The sequence below is a fragment of the Terrapene carolina genome, unplaced genomic scaffold, assembly GCF_002925995.2.
Source record: "Terrapene carolina triunguis isolate 2854851 unplaced genomic scaffold, T_m_triunguis-2.0 Scaffold120, whole genome shotgun sequence".
Taxonomy (NCBI): Eukaryota; Metazoa; Chordata; order Testudines; family Emydidae; genus Terrapene; species Terrapene triunguis.
Window position 1 is genome coordinate 7,181,352 of NW_020664471.1, and position 19,619 is coordinate 7,200,970.

Genomic DNA, 19,619 nt, shown 5'->3' on the forward strand with positions numbered 1-19,619 from the left:
CATCCATCTCATTATGCCCCTGAAATAAAGTGCAGCCTGGACCTTGCTATCCAATAGGTTCATCAAGAGCAGTTAATCATTCAGATATACAAGCCAAACTCATTTATTATTAAATGCTTTTTAATTGTATTATTTCATTCTCTGATTCTTTCATCCTCTGGTGTAGGATAAAATAGCAAAGTACTACACTTAGGAAGGAAAAATCAAATGCACAACTACTAAATGGGGAATAACTGGCTAGGTGGTAGTCCTGTGGAAAAGGATCTAGGGTTTACAGTGGCTTGAAAATAAGCCTACAGTATGATGCAATTGCGAAAACGGCTAGTATTCTGGGGTGTATTAACAGGAGTGTCATATATAAAAAATGGGAGGTAATTTACTTGCTCTGCTTGGCACTGGTGAGGCCTCAGCTGGAGGACTGTGTCCAGTTCTGGGCATCACATATTAGGAAAGATGTGGACAAATTGGAGACAGTCCCGAGGAGAGCAACAAAAATTATAAATAGTTTAGATAACCTGACCTATGAGGAAAGGTTAAAAAAACTGGGCATGTTTAGCCGTGAGAAAAGAAGACTGAAGGGGACCTGATAACAGTCTTCAAATATGTTACGGGCTGTTATAAAGAGAAATGTGATCAATTGTTCTCCCTGTCCAAAGAAGGTAGTAATGGACTTAATCTGCCTCAAGAGAGATTTAGGTCAGATGTTAGGAAAAGCTTTCTAACTATAAGGGTAATTAAACTCTGGAATCGGCTTCCAAAGGAGATTTTTAAGAACAGGTTAGACAAATACCTGTCAGGAGTGGTATGGGTTTACTTAGTCCTGCCTCAGGCCAGGAGGCTGGACTTGATGACTTCTTGAGGCCCTTTCCAGCCCTATGTTTCTGGGATTCTATAATCCCAGAACATATTTCCCTGTGTAGGTTGTGCGTGACATATTTTTGTAGCTAAAGATGTTACAGATTTCCTTGTGTGTATGTGTATGTGTCAGTTTATGGGGTATAGTACATACAGCTTTATGTCACATCATTGGTTTTCAAGCAATCATGAAACAGAAAAGGTATGTAGGAGGCTAATCTATATTAGTATTACCTGTTCTGTGAGATATAATAAAATATTAGAATAGACTCTGAAGTAATAGCATTTTGAATTAGCTTTAACCTAGTTTAAAGTGCCCTCTTCAGCCTGAATTAATATTCTTTATTATTTATTTAACACTGACAATGTGCTTGAAGCTGTACACAACAGATAAAGACAGTCTTGGCCTGAAAAAGTTTACACGCTACAAAACAGGCACACTGTAGAGAAGACAGAGTAAGTCTATGTGGTTGCTGGCTCTCAAGCTCTGAAAGTTGCCTGCCATTGTTCCTGAAAAGGAAGTCTACCTGAGCAATGGTCACAGAATGTTTTCTACATCTCCCTTCTCAGGCAATCGATTCACTGGGTGGATGTCATGGGAATTGCAATAGGGGACAAAAATCTTAGTCCTGGTCTACACTACGAGGTTAGGTCAAATTTAGCTATGTTAGGTCGATTTTATAAGCAATGCGTCTACACAACCACCCCGTTCCGTCGACCTAAAGGGTTCTTAAAATCGACTTCTGTACTCCTCCCTGGTGAGGGGAGTAGCGCTAAAATCGACCTTGCTGGGTTGAATTTGGGGTAGTGCAGATGCAAAATTGCACAGGGCATGGTGGACAGAGGCTACAACAGGGACACACAGCAGTGCCGCGTGAAAGATAAGGAGCTTAGGCAAGCCTAACAAAAGACAAAGGAGGCAAACGGTCACTCTGGGTCAGAGCCCTATACATGCCGCTTCTATGATCGGCTGCATGGATTCTAGGGGGGGACCCTACCACTATCCCACCACTGCCCATGGACACCTGCAAGGGGGGAGTCTCATGCAACAGGAAGGAGGATTTTGTGGCTGAGGAAGAGGAGAAGGAGAATGCCCAGCAGGCAAGCAGTGAATCCGTTCTACCCGGCAGCCAGGACCTTTTCATCACCCAGGAGCCAATACCCTCCCAAGGTGGGATCCTGGACCCTGAAGCCAGAGAAGGCACCTCTGGTGAGTGCACATTTTTAACTACAGTACAGGGTTTAAAAGCAATTGTGTTTGTTTGATTTACCCTGAAGAATTGGGATGCATTCGCGGCCAGTACAGCTACTGGAAAAGTCTGTTAACGTGTCTGGGGATGGAGCGGGAATCTTCCAGGGACATCTCCATGATGCTCTCCTGGAGGTACTCTGAAAGCCTTTGCAGAAGGTTTCTGGGGAGGGCTGCCTTATTTCATCCTCCACAGTAGGACACTTTACTACGCCAAGCCAGTAGCAAGTAGTCTGGAATCATTGCAGCACAAAGCATGGCAGCGAATGGTCCTGGGTTTTGGTCGCATTCAAGCAACATTCCGTCTATATCTTTCTGTGTTAGCCTCAGGAGAGTGATATCATTCATGGTAACCTGGTTGAAATAGGGGAATTTTTGTAAGGGATCAGTAAAAGGACCCCGTTCATGCTGGGCTGTTTGCGCTTGGCTAAAAGAGATCATCCCAGAGAATAGCCAAGTGGCGGGGGGGAGGGGTGAAGGGATCATCCCGGAGAATAGCCACGCGGTGCGGGAAGGGGAGAAGGGATCATCCCAGAGAATAGCCACACGGTGGGGTGGGAGTAGGTGTGTGCTGCACATCCACCCGAAAACTGCAGCCCCTCCTTTTAAATGGCAAACCCAACCTGCATTGCTTGCTATGGGAAAGGAGGGTGCTGCAGTTTGAAACCATTCCCACATGTTATGAAGGCGGAAGAAGCCAACCCCAAGTACCCTTTGGCTTACCATGGCTGCATGGAAACCGAATTCTGTTGCCCAGCCGTGTGTGATATGTCACCATACCGGCAGGCGCTCAATATAAAAGGCAAAATGCGACTTGTACCTAAAGCCCATGAGCTGTCTGCTGTGAATTGCTTTATTCACTGTGAAAGAGTCTCCCTTTTGTTCTCAGAAATGTATCATCTCTAATTTTACTCTCCCTTTTTATCCTCCCACAGGTGCAAATGTTTCTATGCTCCCCCTATCATCTCTGTCCCTGAGGTTATCGCAGATTAGAAGGCGAAAAAAATGCACTCGCGATGACATGTTTTCTGAGCTCATGCAGTCCTTCCGCACGGATAGGGCACAGCTGAATGCATGGAGGCATTCAGTGGTAGAGGCCAGGAAAGCATTAAGTGAGCACGATGAGAAGAGGCAGGAGGCGATGCTGAGGCTAATGGGGGACATGATGGGGTGTCTGGTGGAGCTGCAGGAAAGCCAACAAGAGCACAGACCCCCGCTGCATTCACTGTATAACCATTTGCCCTCCTCCCCAAGTTACTTTCTTAGGAGCTATCACTAGCTTTATAAAGATTATCTACAGACATTTAAGAGCCTTTTGTGTTGCTTAAAACTGGAAATTGCTTGCCTTTTTTTTGAACTTCAGATCTTTTTGTGAGATTGATTATAGTTAAAAAAAATACATCCTGGGATTTAAGAATTTAATAAACTTTTGGGAAAATGGAAAGCAATTAATAGAGACAATTATGATCACATAATAAAAAGATTCAATTATTAGCTGTACTCTGCATTAACTTCTGCAAGAAACTCTGGAGAATTGAAGGGAGACTATGCCACTAAGCAGCGACTCTTTCCAAAAACTCTCAGAATGCCAGCTTCAAACTGTTTGCACAGACAGGCTTCCACAGGATTGGAGGCTGTGGGCCCCTCTACCCTTGTGCATGCCATGAAAATGATATAAGACCTGACTCTTCAGAACCTGCCAAATCCCTTAAATAATGAAGGGCCAAATTCTGACAGCCTTACTTAGGCTGAGCAGTACCTTAATCCTTGATCCGCTTGTTGAGTAAGAAACTATTCAATATGACTGAGGCTGGCAGAATTAGGCCTTAAATAAGTATATGAAGTTACCCTAACCTCAATATTTGGACTGTTCAAGGTATTTCCTATTAGAACTTCAAAGCAATACTGCAAATACTGAGATAATCTATTTGTCTTAGAATCACAGGTTTTTAAGAGCCAAAACAAGCATTTTGTCTCATTTTTGTGTTGTTTATTAGAACATTTTCACCAAAATTCTAACTCACCAAGGCTATGTCTACACTACATAGCCTATGTCAGCATAGCTATGCTGTCATAGGTCCCTCGTGTAGATGCAGCATACACTGACAGGAGAAGTGACAGGTTCTCTGTCAACAGAAGTGCTCTTATGGCTGCACTAGGAGTTTTGCCGGTATAGCTATGTCAGTCAAGGGTGTAGGTTTTTCTCACTCCTGACCAGCGTAGCTATGCTGGCATAAGTTTTAAGTGTAGACAAGAGCTAGAGGTAGGGCAAGTACTATATCATCCCTATGCCCTTTCTTTGCTTTTCTGATCTCTCTGAAAGGCAATATCATAAAGCTTATTCCTGGAGGCCTATTCCTGACACAGGAATTTAAGAGCACTATAATGAGAATATAGTTTTAAGAAGGGTATAACTGTCTCAATGCTTACCAGTATATAAAGGTGCTGAAAATCGCCACGCTGATGATACTGAAGGGAAGGAAATGTAGTATGTATGCTAACAATATTTGCCACTTCTGATATAAGCCATCTTTGCTTTCATGGTCACTGACAGCACGTAATGGAGGAACTGGAGTGGAAAGTACAATAGAAATTAAACCACCATTGACCAAAAATACCATGCAGAAGTTGATGCTCGCAAAGCTTAGACAAGGCAACGTGACAACTCTTAGAATATTTCAGAAACACTTTGTTCAAACCCATCTGGGTGGCCTAGTGCCAGTGCATTTGAAAACCATGTTCACTAGTAGATCAGATAGTCTATACACTTAACCAGAGGTGGCCAGATGCGTCATGGGAGATACAAGCTTCATCTCTAGCAGGTAAGAATCTGACACTACTCATAAGAACTGTCTTTGATGGTCAGTTTACGGAGATGTCCATCTTCTATGATGATGGCCACATATATGCCCTTGATAGAAAAAACAGTTTTCACTCTTCAAACAGAGGTATTGTTACTACATGGGAAGCCAACATATGGCACTTGTAAAAGAAAGAGCATGTGAAAATAACAATACTCATAAGTATAAGATACCACAATATAATACTTTCAAGGATAAAAAAGTCTAATCAAGACTTCTATCCTTAGTCACGGTTGAAGCCAGCCATGTCATGTGCCCTTTCAACCTTCCCATGCCCATAACTGTGATTTCAATTAACAGAGTGCAAATTTGCAGCTAGACTTTGTCCTGCCTTTACACAGCCAGACGGGGGCAGAGGAGGCAGTAAGGACTATTCCCCACTTGCATAATTCATGTAAGAGCTGGCCAAAAATGCAGCCCCTGCACAGAGGCAGAAAGTGGACAAGGAAGGACAGGGATTAGGTGGAGCCACAGTTCCATACTCCCTGCCATCTCAGCTAGAGGGCCATGCTAGGGGAGCGTGCTATACTCTTTAAATAAGTGTAACTTACTTCACTGAACACAATCAGGTTGCTTTGAGTTATACGGTCTTTCTCTGTGGCACTATACCTTCCATTGCTTTCCTGTGGGACATTGTGCTTATGTACCACCTCTTATTATGGGCTATCTGCTAAAACTATGATGTAGCTCTTAAAATTAGCATTCTTAAAGGCCTTTTTCATAGTATATACAGTACTTGCTACGAATCATATGGAAGAACGAATAACTTACACAGGGCAACAGCATTGAGCATTCCTATGTAAGGTGGAGCACTCACACACTGGTAAATGAGCCCCACGCGATCTTGCAGTGCTCCTTTTAGAAGATCATTCTTCAGTCTGAGAAGGAAAAGTGCTAAAAACAGGCCAAACAACAGATTCTGAGAAAGACGCATGATGATGCCAGTCTTATCTCTGGAGAAGTTTCTTGTTGTCCTCCTGAAATTGAAACAAAATCATTGTACTATTTTTGCTTGTTATGACTGATTAAGCACTGATAATGTGTCCAGCTTTGAAAAAGAAACAAAGGCCCTCTGCCCCAAAGAGGTTACAATGTAAAAGACAGCATAAGGAAAATGGGATGCACTGGGAAGCCCAGAGGAAGAAATGTATGTGCGTATATGGAAGGTGAATAAGATCCAAATGATGTTATTAGCGAGCTTCAAAATTAATTTTTTTTTAGAGTGAGTCCTTACCGTAAGAGAATCCATAGTTTGGAGACTGCACTGGGTGAGTCTTTGCTTTTGAATGGTATTGCTGGCAGGTCTTTCATGCGTTTTGTTCTTTCAATGGCCTCCAAAGTCTTGCGAAAGATCTCTGAATTTTTATAGGCAGATGTAATTATGTGAACTCTTCTGTAGGTTTCCAGTTCACGTTCTTTGCTTTGAGTGTCCACAGATGTCAGATCCACTGCAAATTTACCCAAGTGTTAAACTACAGACATTATCAAAGGCCTGATCATTTCCCCTTCTTACTGTCCCTTCACCAAAGCCTTTGTAGAAAAATCTGCAGGAGGAGGAAAAGTCTGCTGGAAACTGGAAACTTTTCACCTTGTGGAGGTTCCTCTCCATTCTCTCAATGTGCGGAATTCAGTCTCTGGAATTTCTGTGGAACCCTGACTCTGTGGAGCCCTAGATCCTGAAATGAATGGACTTGCCTTTCACTGGTAGAGCCTCTAACTTTGTTCCCCACTGGAAAAGAACCATATTGCCATTGCCTATGCCCTAACTCCTGTTCAGGGAAAAGAAGTTGCAAAGGAGGTGCTAATGCTGCTTAGGATGAATGAATGGATGATCAGATTTCCACTCAGAAATCTGCCAGGCTTTGAGGAATGCCCACCATACAGAACAACTTCTCTCTGACTCCTACCCCTTCTCTACTATGAGATATTCCAACCTAACCCATGGGGCTTCATTTTGTGAAATATTGGTCTCGGGATAACATGCTACCAGAGTTACTTCTCTTCTCTCTCCAATGCAGCTTTGCCCTGTTGCACTGGTTTTTGCTCCCTCCTCCGGTGGAAGGGAACTTCCAGTCTCAACAACCCCTCCCTCACTCATTTTAAAAATGTAAAATAGAAAATGCTGGGCTGGTCACATTACCCATTACTGGCCCAAACCCCATGTAAAGCAAAAATTTATTTAAAAAAATTATTTACTGCAGTGGAACTTACAGAAGATAAAAATTCTGCGTAGCTGGATGCTCCATATTAATAAATTCACCTATAAATTGGTCTTGCCACCAGCAGATGTTTCTTATTATTAGCAGATGAGAACCTTGTGTGTTCTAGTTGTCTTACTTGTATGATCAAATGCTAATGCTGTGGAGTTTTGGAAAATCACATTTCTTTTGAAGCAAATAATTATCTAACTTTGACCAATAGCATCAGAACCTGGATTAAAGTTCTCAGGAGCATATGTTCTAACAGATAACTTACTTCTCTAAACCTGCTAAGCTGGCTACATAAAGTGTTCAGATTACACCTTCTCTTCATAAGTTTTGTTTTTTCAGTGCTGTGTATGCTTAAACTCTAGGGGTATGTTAGACTGCAATTAGACACCTGTAGCTGACCCATGCGAGCTGACTCGGGCTCGTGGGGCTCAGCCTATGGGGCTGTTTCATTGCAGTGTAGACTTCCAGGCTCAGGCTGGAGCCCAGACTCTCTAGGACCCTGAAATGTTAGAGGGACTCAGAGCTCAGATTGCAGCCCAAGCCTGGAAGTCTACACTGCAATGAAACAGCCCTGGAGCCCAAGCCCCAGGAGCTTGAGTCAGCTGGCAGGGGCTTGCTGTGGGTTTTTAATTGCAGTGTAGACATACCGTAAAATGTTGTCAGATGGGAGTTAAACCATAACAATAGCACCTTTAGCACCTTTGTCCAAGGAGTTTAAAGTACTTTACAAAAGATTAATTAAGCTTCAGAGCACCTCTGTGAGGTAACTGAAATAAGCAATATTGTCCTCAGCTATAGTGGTAAGTACTTCCAAAAATCAGGTCATATGTCTTTAAAGATGGGGATCCAACATTTAGTCACCCAAACCCAGAAGTAACTTTGGAAAATTTGGCCCTAAGCGACTTGCTCAAGGTCACACAGCAAGTCAATGTGAGAGTTTTAAAATCTAATCCCTGCACTAACCACTAGGCCCTGTAGTCCAGTGGTTCTCAAACTAGGGCCGTCGCTTGTTCCGGGAAAGCCCCTGGCGGGCCGGGCTGGTTTGTTTACCTGCCGCGTCCGCAGATTCGGCCGATCGCAGCTCCCACTGGCCGCGGTTCGCTGCTCCAGGCCAATGGGGGCTGCAGGAAGCAGCGCGGGCCGAGGGACGTGCTGGCCACCCGTACCTGGCAGGTAAACAAACCAGCCCAGCCTGCCAGGGGCTTTCCCTGAACAAGCGGCGGCCCTAGTTTGAGAACCATTGCTGTAGTTAACATTCTGTTCTTCATTTACTGCCATGTTTGACAAATACCAAACATTGTACTTCGACTCCATAATTAATACAATCCATTCTATGAAACATGATGCTTTATTTTCCTCTGACACTGGTGTAAATTAGGAGTAACTATAGTGAAAAGTGACCTCAGGGATAACAGATTCAGACCCCCTGTTTATATAGTCAAAATGCACCGAAGCTACCAATTTTCTGAACACTTATAATTCTTTGATCTAAACTTTTTTCTTTATCTTCACATTCAAAGGTTGACACTTGAAGAATGTAGCACTTCGTGTTTACTGAACGTTTTAAAATGTGAGTCTAAATCTCAAACTTGTGACTTTGAGACTATTCAAATTCATGATGACAAAATTATCCTTACTGTCATATTAGTATTTTCAGCTTTTTTCAATTCCAGCTTCTCGTCTACAATCATTCTCTCTCCTAACTGAAGGCAGAATGCCACCAAAACAATAGAAAAATACTGCTTCCCTCTGAATGTGCCACGCTTCTTCATACAACGTTTTGGACATTTCTGGATTCACTAGTTAGCGTTCAAACAGCTGTCAGCAATCAGCCACCCAAATATACTAGATTAAAAATATGGGTTCTTTGAGTATTTGGGCATGTACATCCTACTCTAGGTGCCATATACCCCATACACACTAGAATAGGAATCTGTGAATTCCTTTCTGATGTACACCCTGCAGGTCCTCATGCTCTGCCCCCAAACCCAAGGGCAGAATGGCTGAAACCATTCCTCGGTTCCTTCTTATCACCAGTGGCAGCAAAATGAAACCAGGCTGTGTCTGCTTCTTACCCCTTACCACATTCTCCAAGCCTATCCTTACCTGGCAACTTAAGGGTTATTTCCATAGAAATCTATCCTTTCTTTTCTCTTTAAAAATTTACTTAAACTTATTTTGTTTTGTTTTGTTTTTTAAACGAACACTTATTTTCTCTCAGCACTTTGTGCCACAACCACTTAAAATAGCAAATTCAAAATTTGGGCTTCATTCTGCCTGTCTTGTTACAGACTCATTCTCCTTGCTATAGCTCTTTATTCCATCTCAACAAGAGCCATGTGCCTGACCATTGCTTTGATGGTCATTCTCCTGAGGAATGAGAAAATCTAGAGACATCCATCTAAAATTATATCATCTGGAGGAGTTTATCAGAGGCACTTCGGACCCAGAAGAACAGGCATCAAGCTCCAAGATGGAACCATCCACCTCTGAGTCCTACACTGTCAGCACCCCCATCAACTGGAATATGACTCCCAAAGCTGGAACTGGTAAGGAATCTGGCCCAGCACTGACAAGCCAGATAGAATCCAAAGATCAGCTTGGCACCAATGGCTGCTCCAGCACCAAAGACCGGTACTGTCTCCTCCATGCTGAGGCAAGGTAGATGAGAGCCCCAGACTAAGCACAGTTCCTGGCACTGGTCTTTCTCCCCTAAGAGGAGGAAAGTTGAAAGGCCTAAGAAGAGCTCTCCTCCCAGGGACTGAGCACAAAGTGCTCTTATGCTTCAGGGCAAACAACAATGGTTTCAGCTTTAGGTCAGCTACCCAGGTCCCTGCCGATACCAATTCCTCAACACCATCATCACATACTGATATTTGAGCCAGCACTGGCAATTGAGCCACTAGCTTCTCCCAAAGACTCATCGTCATCATCTCCTCCCCCTGACAAGGAGCCTCTTTTGGCTCTGGATTATTTCAGGACTTTTCAAGAGCTGCTGTGTCAAATTGCTGTCACACTGATGGATTATACCGTGTATTCAGTCTGTTATTACATGGTTGATATACCTCTTCTGCCAAATATTCGACTAGGGCGCAGGCTGCCTTGTCTGCATATTTCAGAAATATAACCATGTCTGAGATGTGCCAGGAAGCCACCTGGAGTAATCCTAGGGTGACCAGATGTCCCGATTTTGGGGGTCTTTTTCTTATATAGGCTTCTATTACCCCCCATCCCGATTTTTCACGCTTGCTGTCTGGTCACCCTAAGTAATCCCCTCACTTTTGTTAAACATTTCGTCCTTGATTTGGGCGCAAGATTGGATGCCAAATTTGGGAGGTCAGTGTTACAATCAGTGTTTTAGTTAGTGGCAACTAGGACTCCTCAGTTTTGCCATCCAGATGGGGCATTGCTTGCCAGTCACCTAGAGGGGGGAGTGGGATGCACATGGACAATTTCTCAAAGAAAAAAACCAGCAACTTACTTTGCAATAACTGTGGTTCTTCAAGATGCTGTCCATCAGTGTGGATCTCATGACCTGTCCTCCATCCCCACTTTTTTTTTTTGGTGAGTCTTCCTTAAATTGATTTTCTGAATTAGCTCTAGAACTGAGGGATGTTTGCAACTTCTCTGCCCTTTATATGCTATTGGCTTGGGTGGGGCACAAGGATATGCAGGGCGCAAGTGCAACCACACAAACACTGCAAATCAAAGCTTCTAGTCTCATGTGCATGGGGCACATGTGCACCTAGAGTGGGATCCACATGGACAAAATGTTTTGAAGAACCATAACTACTGCGAGGTAAGTAAATGTTTTGTTTTAAATCAACAATAAGAGCCAAATACTGCATAATGCTGTGGAGTCTCTGAGCATTTTCAACTTCCACTAAAGTCAATAGGAATTGAAGGCACTCCATACTTTGGAAAATCAAGTCTAAATTTCTAGGAGCAAAGGAGCGTCATGAATCCAAAGGATCCCTGAACCTGGAACTCTAGTTGTGGTGTTAGTTTGCCCTATTAGTTCATATTGCTCTATTGCAGTGCTATTGTGTATTTTTACTGTTTACTGATACAAAGTAAAGTTCACATCAGTTTGTTCTTTCTTTTCTGGCTCTAGTTTGCCTATCACTAGGGCATCTGAATGTTCTATATCCCACAGGTTTAAAATAAGTATCGTACCAGATAAAAGCAGCATGTTTTCAAAACTGACCTAAACTATTTTGTTGCTGATCCCACAGTTACTTTTATTCTCAGATCTAAGAACAGTTGTTCTGTTGAATACGTTACATAATTTTATAGCATTGATCCCCTCTTAGAAGCAATGGAACAAACTAGCTTAGCACAATTACAAAGAACAGGAAGAATTACAATAAGTTATGTTGGAAAAAATTCCAACCTGCTTGCCTAGAATAAAATGCCAACATCTTTGCTAATATGAGTTGGATAAACTTACCATAAAAGTCAAAAGGATTTGATTGTTCAGGGCAGGCGTAGTTGCAATCACTAAAAAATGTGATCATTTCTGGAGGGTCCCCACAGAAAACCAATTCTCCAAAACTCATGATGGCGATTTTGTCAAATAACTGGTTGGACAACACAATATATATTAATGAGATCAACTTACTACTAACAAGGAAAACATGAATACTGGAATAGTACTTTACAATTTGGTAAATAAAGGCTCTTTAACAGGAAGAGTAGATTTGACCCATCATTACATTTCCTTATTGTATTTCTGAACTGCCAAATGTCTTTTTAATCATAAACTATTAGAACTGACCCTTTTTAAAGGTATTGGATCCTACCAGCTATGAAGAGAAAGGTGCAGGCTGAGCACAGGAATGGGAACCATGAACTCTTGACTTGTCACTGACCCTCTCTGTGTTTTAGTAACCCCAATCTGTAAAATGGGTGCAAATATACTAATCTGCCTCAGGAGGGTCAGACATGCAGGCTTACCACTTTCTGAAAGCCAGGTCCCTTTAAGGGTGTCTCAGGTTGGGTACACAAAATCACCAGCCACTTTTGAAAATATTGGCCATTATGTACATTGTCTTTTTAAAAAAAATAAAACACAAACTATACCCAGCTGTGCCTCAGCCTATCTGTCACTGGTTGGTCAATTTCTTGCATCACAGAAGAAATGGGTTTTGGAGAGGAATCTGGAGAGGAATTTGTTATAAGTTCAGAAAGGCAGGGACGAGGAAAGCATGAAGGCAGTTGTGGACAAATGAGCAGTTGAGGTTAGCATCAATGGTACAGCAGAGGGATCAATGGGAAGTATGAATAGAGACAAGAACAGAGAAGTGGAAAGGGGCAGAGCTGTAAGGGCCCAGAAGGTGAGGACAAGCAGCTTGAATTTGATGCAGTGGAAAATGGGAACTAGTGCTGGGATTTGAAGATAGACTGTATTTAATTTTGTACTAAACTCTCATCTGCAAGAAAAACTGCATGGAGTGATGCTCAGTAAGAAGCTATTATTATTTTGATATTCCTTACCCTGAAAAGTTCTGACCGTGGTTGATGAATTGTAATAATCACAATTCTGTCTTTGCGTGCAAGTTCCGAAAGCAACAAGACAATCTGATTTGCAGTCATGCAGTCCAGTCCTGTAGTTGGTTCATCGAGTAACATGACCTCTGTGAATAACCAGGATAATTTCTGAAAACTCAGTTAAATGGTAAGCAAATTTATAGTTTCTGTCCTTTATAGATCATTCAATGCACACTGTAGAATTATCTCTAAAGTGTGACAGCCATGCAAACCTGTGTACGCAAAACTACAACACATTTATTTCTCTGGCCTGATCCTTCAGCCTTTACTTGCTTCAGTGGTCCATTTTCAACCACAGTGAATACAGAGTGCAAGATCAGGTCCTCTCTTTGATACCAGAATTAGAACTTGATCATTTTTTCATGTTGACTTTTTCTTAGTGAAGCTACCAAAATAGATTCAGTGTGTTTGTCAGCTTTTAGAATTAGCATTATAAAATGATGCTTATAAGGATAAGATGCTACATAAAATTAGCTAAAAGTGTGTATTCTGCATACACACAGGATACATAACTGTGCTTTATATAATAAACTATTTAAAATTATCCTGTAGTACAGTATATAGTTCTGTATGTGAACCAGTCTTATTAGTGCATTATTTTCTTTGTAATTTTAATTGTATTTTATTATACATAAGAATTCGGGGGGTGGGAGGTGAAGGAAGAGAGAGACAGTCCTGGAAAATGAATGATTTTATTTTTTCCACAAAAGTGGTACAGCGTGGAAAATTCCCACGCTGACCAGTCCACCAATTTTATTAGTCTCTATGACTGCTGTCATTGAAGCAGAGTTCATACAGTGTATAATGTAGTGTAGATCATTCATCAAGGGAAAGACAATTCTCATTTCATCACTAGCTGAATTAATGTAGCAAACTACAAATGTTGATTCTTTGAATTATTGCAACATAGGTATTATATTGCCCCTTTTAAGTTCCCAACAGAAATCATAAATTTCTTCACAAAAATGTTCAAGAAAGTAGTGGATACAGCATATCAGTGCTCTAAAAGCTGCATTAGCTAAGGTATGGGGTATACTTCATTCACTGGCTGGTTGCATTAACTTATGTACGAGCACTGCTAAATGGTTATTCCAATTGAATTGCAAATTTAAGTAATTGTCAAGGCAAGTAGAGCTTGGGCATGGGCTACTTTTTTGGCTCTGTTTTATATCCAAATAAATAAATATGAAGGACAAAGTAATAATAATAAATAATAATATTTAGCACTTACATAGCACTTTGGAAACACAAAGTGCTGAACAAACATTACAAAATTAATCCTTACAACTCCCCTCTAAAATAAGTAAGTTTTATTAGCTCTGTTTTACAGATGGGAAATAGAAGCACAGTTGTAAAGGACTTAATTTAAGCACATGGTTAAACACATGCTGAAATCCCTAAGATCTATGCATGTGCTTAAACTTAACTATCAGGGTCTACGTGACTTGCCAAGGCCACAGCATAGGTCAGTGACAAAACAGGAGTCTCAGCCTATGCTCTAGTCACTAGACATTTCTGCCTCTCTGCAGAGCTGATTGTGCACTGAGCCTGCATGTTGAAATCAATGGCAGTTTGGAGTGTGGATCTGTGATAGAAGAAAAGTGCTATTATATTTTAAAATGTTATTTAAAGGTGGGTGGTGGGAGTGTGTGCAAAGTGACAGCATAATGAAAAGGACAAGGTATTTGTTTTATTCTGAAAAGCTGTTCAGTACTCACTAGGATCTTGTAATAGCTGGGCTGCAATTGAAACGCGACGCCTCTCACCACCAGAAATTCCCCTAAAAATATGGCTTCCAATTACATTAGTAGCAACATGGCTGAGACTCAGCTCAGCCATAACAGCATCTACCTGCAAAATAGTTACAATTTAAAAAGAATGTGAAGTAATGTTCATTGCCCGACTCAGACAGTTGCACACTGCATTAAAAATTGTGAGAAGCAGCTCATATCATTCTAAACTCCCCCCAATATGCTGCCCACGCTCTGTGTTAGTGGGAGTTATTTACAATAATCTGGACTTATTTTTATTTCATTCTTGGATGGGAAGGTAGAATTTCATTTTCAGTTGACCATTTACACTATCACACTATCTTTAAAGTTCAACACGGATCAGTCAGTCAAGTGTCTCTGACACTGGTTTTCTACTTACACCACCTGAATGCATAGCATCTTAGCCATCTGTCTGTCCATTAGTTTAAATGACTGGCAGTGGTCAGTTTGGAATCTCTGAGTATTGTTCTGCATCTGCCATCTATAGAGTTTTCTCTATTGAGTGTTCTTTCTGAGAAGTACGCTTTTTGTAGATGTCTATGGTTTCTGTTGAACTCTCCATTGTCAGTTTCAATCACATGATCTGAGCAATTAATTCTTTTTCTTTACAACAGCTGGAGTTGTCCATCCTTTTTTTCCATCCACTTTGGTTCATCAGATTCTAGACCCAGAAGTTCTCTGAGTGATGTCTATTGTAAAATTGTTCATAATCTCTTTTTGCCTTTTTATCTGATTTGGCTATTCTCTTCATGTCTGGCCACTTTGGAGAGATGTGCTTTTCCAAAAGCAGAACAGTATTTGAATTGTCTTCCCATCAGGAATTGTGCTGGACTATATCCAGTACAGGCTATTGGTGTTGATCTGTAGCTCAGAAGAGCAAGGAATGGACCTTCCTGCTGCAGTATTTTCTTGGCTGTCTGTACAGCTCTCTCTGGTTATGTAAAGGGGCCTTAAAGTGAGCAAGGCCAGAGCAGTGTATAGGGGCCTTAGTATAAATGAGAATCAGGATGTAGGGCTTTAAAGAACCAGGAAAGCTGTGTTTCACTGACCAAGGGACAGGTTCTGTGACCTTAGTCAAGCACAACTCATGTTTGCTTGAGTGAAGACTGCAGGCTAAATCCTAAATAGATGGAACCTCCCAGGAGATGGAACTCCACACTTGATGGGAAACATCTTTGTCTAGAGGCCACTATCCGATTCCTAGGCAACTTCTCACAAACAGCTTCATAGACTTCCATACACCAAAGGCCGCCTGGCAGCAGCCATTTGCCCTCTTGCTAGAATGTTCTTCTACCAGACACCTGGCTGTACCTGTATCTTGCCAGCTTTAGGGCACAAGTAGAATTCATCTTTTTTTTTTTCTTTTCGGAAAATTGTAAAAATGGCATCCATTGCCAGCTCTATGAAATAAAGCACCTGGATGGACACAAGTGACACTAAGAAATTAACAACCTAGATAGACCCCTCCTTCTGGGTCTCCCAGTCCATTTGGTGTTTATTTTTGTTGTCTCTATTCAGATGGCTAGTTCAGTGGGGCAGGGGCTGTGTTTCTTCTGTGCATGGTGCAGGGCTGATCACTTGTCAGGGGTTAACACATAAATAGCATCTTCAATTCCTCACAGTAAAGCAGGAGTAAGTGGGGAGGATATAAAAGTTTTGTTCTTCTTCCAGGAGGGAAATGATGGAGTTCTAAATGTATGTAATGTGCCCAGATACTATGGGGATGGCCACTTCAGGAGTTCGGAATTTGGTATCAAATTCATTCTCCCATGTGGTAGCAATTGGTACTGCTTCAGGAATGACAATTTCATTCCAAAGAGACAAGGTGGGTGAGAACATCTTTTATTGGACCAACTTCTGTGGTGAGAGAGAGAAGCTGTTGAGCTTACACAGAGCTCTTCTTCAGGTCATCTTCCTCTGTGTAAGCTCAAAAGCTTGTCTCTCTCACCAACAGAAGTTGGTCCAATAAAAGATGTTCTCACCCACCTTGTCTCTCTAATATTCTGTGACTGACACAGCTACAGCAACACTAATTTCATTCCAACATATTCATTATTTCCCCAGATGGCAGCATGACACAGAACTGGCAGTCAGGAGACCAGAGAGTTTTATTCCTGGCTCAGTTGCTGAACTCCTTTGTGATCCTGAGCAAGTCACTTCACTTGTACATGCCTGTTTCCTCATCTGTAAAATAGGAATAATGATACTTGGCTCCCTTTGTAAAGCACTGTGAGATCTATGGATTAAAAGTGCCATTGATGAAAGGATAATGTGAGAGCATGAATTGAACTTGGGAATCCAAATCAGCTAAAAGGTAGTGTCTATAAAATTAGGGTATCTGATCCGCTGGACATATCTGAAAAGATTGTATTGTTTGTCTCAGTGGAAGAATAAAACATACTGACCTTCTTTTTAATGAAGTCGTTGGAGTGCTTCTGAAGTGCGAGTAAAGCCGTGTAAGTCAAAGATTCTTGTATGGTGAGATAACCTAACAAAGTATCATTCTAAAACAGGAAAAGAACAACAGTATTGTTGACGAAGTGGGTATTCACCCACGAAAGCTTATGCTCCAATACATTTGTTAGTCTATAAGGTGCCACAACTCTTTGTTGCTTTTTACAGATCCAGACTAACACGGCTACCCCTCTGATACTTAACAGTATTGTAGTAACTCTGGGCGTGGTTCTGCTTTGACACACATTTCATATCAGCATAGTTCCATTGACTTCTATAGAGTTACTCCTGATTTACAGCAAGGTTAGTGAAATCACAATCAAGCCATATGATTCTATTATTATCACTACAACTTTGTGATAACAAAAAGTTCCATGAATATGAATTAAATTAAAAAACAACCTGTTGAACATATGAGAAGCAGTCCTGAAATTGTTCTTTCTTCAGCTCTTGCCCATTCATGTACACTTCACCAAAGAAATTTCCTTTTTGTCTCAGTCTTCCTGATATTGCATCCAGCAGAGTTGTTTTTCCAGAGCCTGTTAGACAGTTTAAAAAAAAATCTCATTCACATTAATTCTTACTTTTATTATAGCAGCACCTATCAGAGGCTGTGACTCCATTGTGCTAGACACTGTACACACGTCTAATGAAAAAATAGATATATATTTTATCACTAACAACAGTGTGAAAAGGCAGCCCATGAAAGTTAAATGGAGTGTTAGAGTCTGTGTAAATTTCTATTGATTTCTCATCACTTGTTAAGCACTCTCGTTATGCTTGATGCTATACAAAACATTGAGGACTACAGTTCCTGTCCTGTCTTTTAAAATCTAAACAGAAAGACAAAACAGATCAGACAAGGATGGAGAACCAGGGCTGGTTCTGCTTCAAAGCATTGAGAGCATTTCTTTTTAGGAGCATTTTTATAGGAGACTAGTAGGTTTCGTGGGAGAAATAAGTTCTGAGGAGAAATGTAAATGAAGAAATTTCACCTTTGGTTCCAGGGGCAAGAGGGAATTCCAGGAATAAGGGGCAACATGGGAGAAGTTATGAAGATGAGAGTGGGAGAAGGCCATGAAGGCAGCAGGGAGACAGGAAGGTTGAGCAGAATAGTGAGGAAGAGGCGCAGTAGTAAGAGTCAAGAGCAGCGCGGTAGGCAGGGGCAGGTAGCTTGCACCACATTTGGAATGCAAGAGGAAGATAATGGAGGATTTGAGAGGGCCTAACTCCTCTGCAGCACAAGGCCTATGCACCATTTAAGTGCCACTGGAAGCTCAAAAAAGAGCTTAAGTAGGGCTTAAGTGATTAATAGGCCCTGTGCTGGCTCTTTGCACAGGGTTTAATTTAATCCAAGATGAAAAAAAGATTAAAAACGTTAGCCCAGGAAACCATATATCAATCACATACACAGACCTGAAAAACTCTGGCAAGTTTGGAAGAAACCATATTGTGACACAGAGGCCCCTTGGGAAAAGATCCCCTGTTCTTTGCAAACAACTCTCATCTCAGGTCTGACAAACTCACCACACCAAACACATCGTACAGGGTATTTATTCATAACGGATAACATGTAAGGTAGCTACTGAAAGCTCGTAACTTATTAAGACTCATCATCATTGTGAAATGTATGTATGGGTAATATTGAAGAAATAATATAACTATATTGAAAGGATGCTTTTTTGGTCTTGGAGTAAAAGTTAGACATCAGGGGATGATTCATCTCAGTGATGGATCATTCAGGCAGAATTGTCAACACTTTCTGATTAGCCAGTGAGGTAAGGAGAGGCTCAGTTGTCTAGCCTTGTTTCCCAAGACTATCAATGGAAAACCATCAGAGACAACTGAAAACAATTGAAACAACTTGGAGGTGGAAAAGTACCATTATAACAGACAGAGGGATCACCCTATAAGTGAATAAAGACAAAAGACTGTTTCAGCATAATACAGAGCTGAAAAGCACTCTGGATCCATTCACTGAGGAAACATCTTGTGGCATGGGGATGTTTTCATGAAAGTTTGGATCTTGGTTCCTGCAAAGCCAGCCAGCTCTACAACAGACTGAACTTTCAGGGGAAAACCTACTTTATTAGATAGGAGAGATAACTATTAATAAGCATAGGCCCTAGTTTGCGTTTTATGATTTTGTTTCATATTGTGACCATTCGTTTCCATCACTATCTTGTTTCTAATTGACTCTTCATTGTCTCTTAAATAAATCTGTGGGGGCAGAGGATCTGGAATTTCTGTGAGTAGCCAGTTTAGGGGCTGGATATCACAGGGGAATGTTTCAAAAGGACTTGGGGACCAGGATGCACCTATTGTTAACCTGCAAGGCAAAGACCGGGCTGGCATAGCCTGGAGGAGAGTGCTTGAGAGGCTGAAAGGCTGATGGTGTCAGGGCACTAGCTTAAAGTTACAATGAGCAAGACCCTCTCTCACTAGAGGCAGGGAGTAACAAGGTGACTCACTGTCCCTGGTACCCTGAGAACAACCACACATATATTCTACTGAGACTGCGACTGAAAATGCCATGTTTTTAAAGAGTATAGGTTGACGGTGACTATGTATGCATTGATACAACTTTTCTTTTTCAGAAAGTCTTTGATAGTCTGCAAGAGTTCCATTATTTAAAAATACAAATCTTTTGGCTAGGTCCTTGACCCTG

General features: G+C 41.5%; 1 protein-coding gene across 1 annotated transcript in view; it reads right to left on the bottom strand.

Annotated features, from left to right (window-relative positions):
* Nucleotides 1–19,619, bottom strand: part of ABCG5 (ATP binding cassette subfamily G member 5) — a 28,252-nt gene that overhangs the window by 7,156 nt on the left and 1,477 nt on the right. The window contains exons 3-10 of the mRNA XM_024194018.2: nucleotides 17,354–17,490; nucleotides 16,903–17,001; nucleotides 14,444–14,576; nucleotides 12,672–12,811; nucleotides 11,626–11,755; nucleotides 6,200–6,413; nucleotides 5,737–5,942; nucleotides 4,535–4,673 (exon numbers count right to left, since the gene is read on the bottom strand). Of these exons, the coding sequence (XP_024049786.2) occupies nucleotides 4,535–4,673; nucleotides 5,737–5,942; nucleotides 6,200–6,413; nucleotides 11,626–11,755; nucleotides 12,672–12,811; nucleotides 14,444–14,576; nucleotides 16,903–17,001; nucleotides 17,354–17,490 (1,198 nt within the window). The remainder of the gene's footprint in view (nucleotides 1–4,534; nucleotides 4,674–5,736; nucleotides 5,943–6,199; nucleotides 6,414–11,625; nucleotides 11,756–12,671; nucleotides 12,812–14,443; nucleotides 14,577–16,902; nucleotides 17,002–17,353; nucleotides 17,491–19,619) is intronic.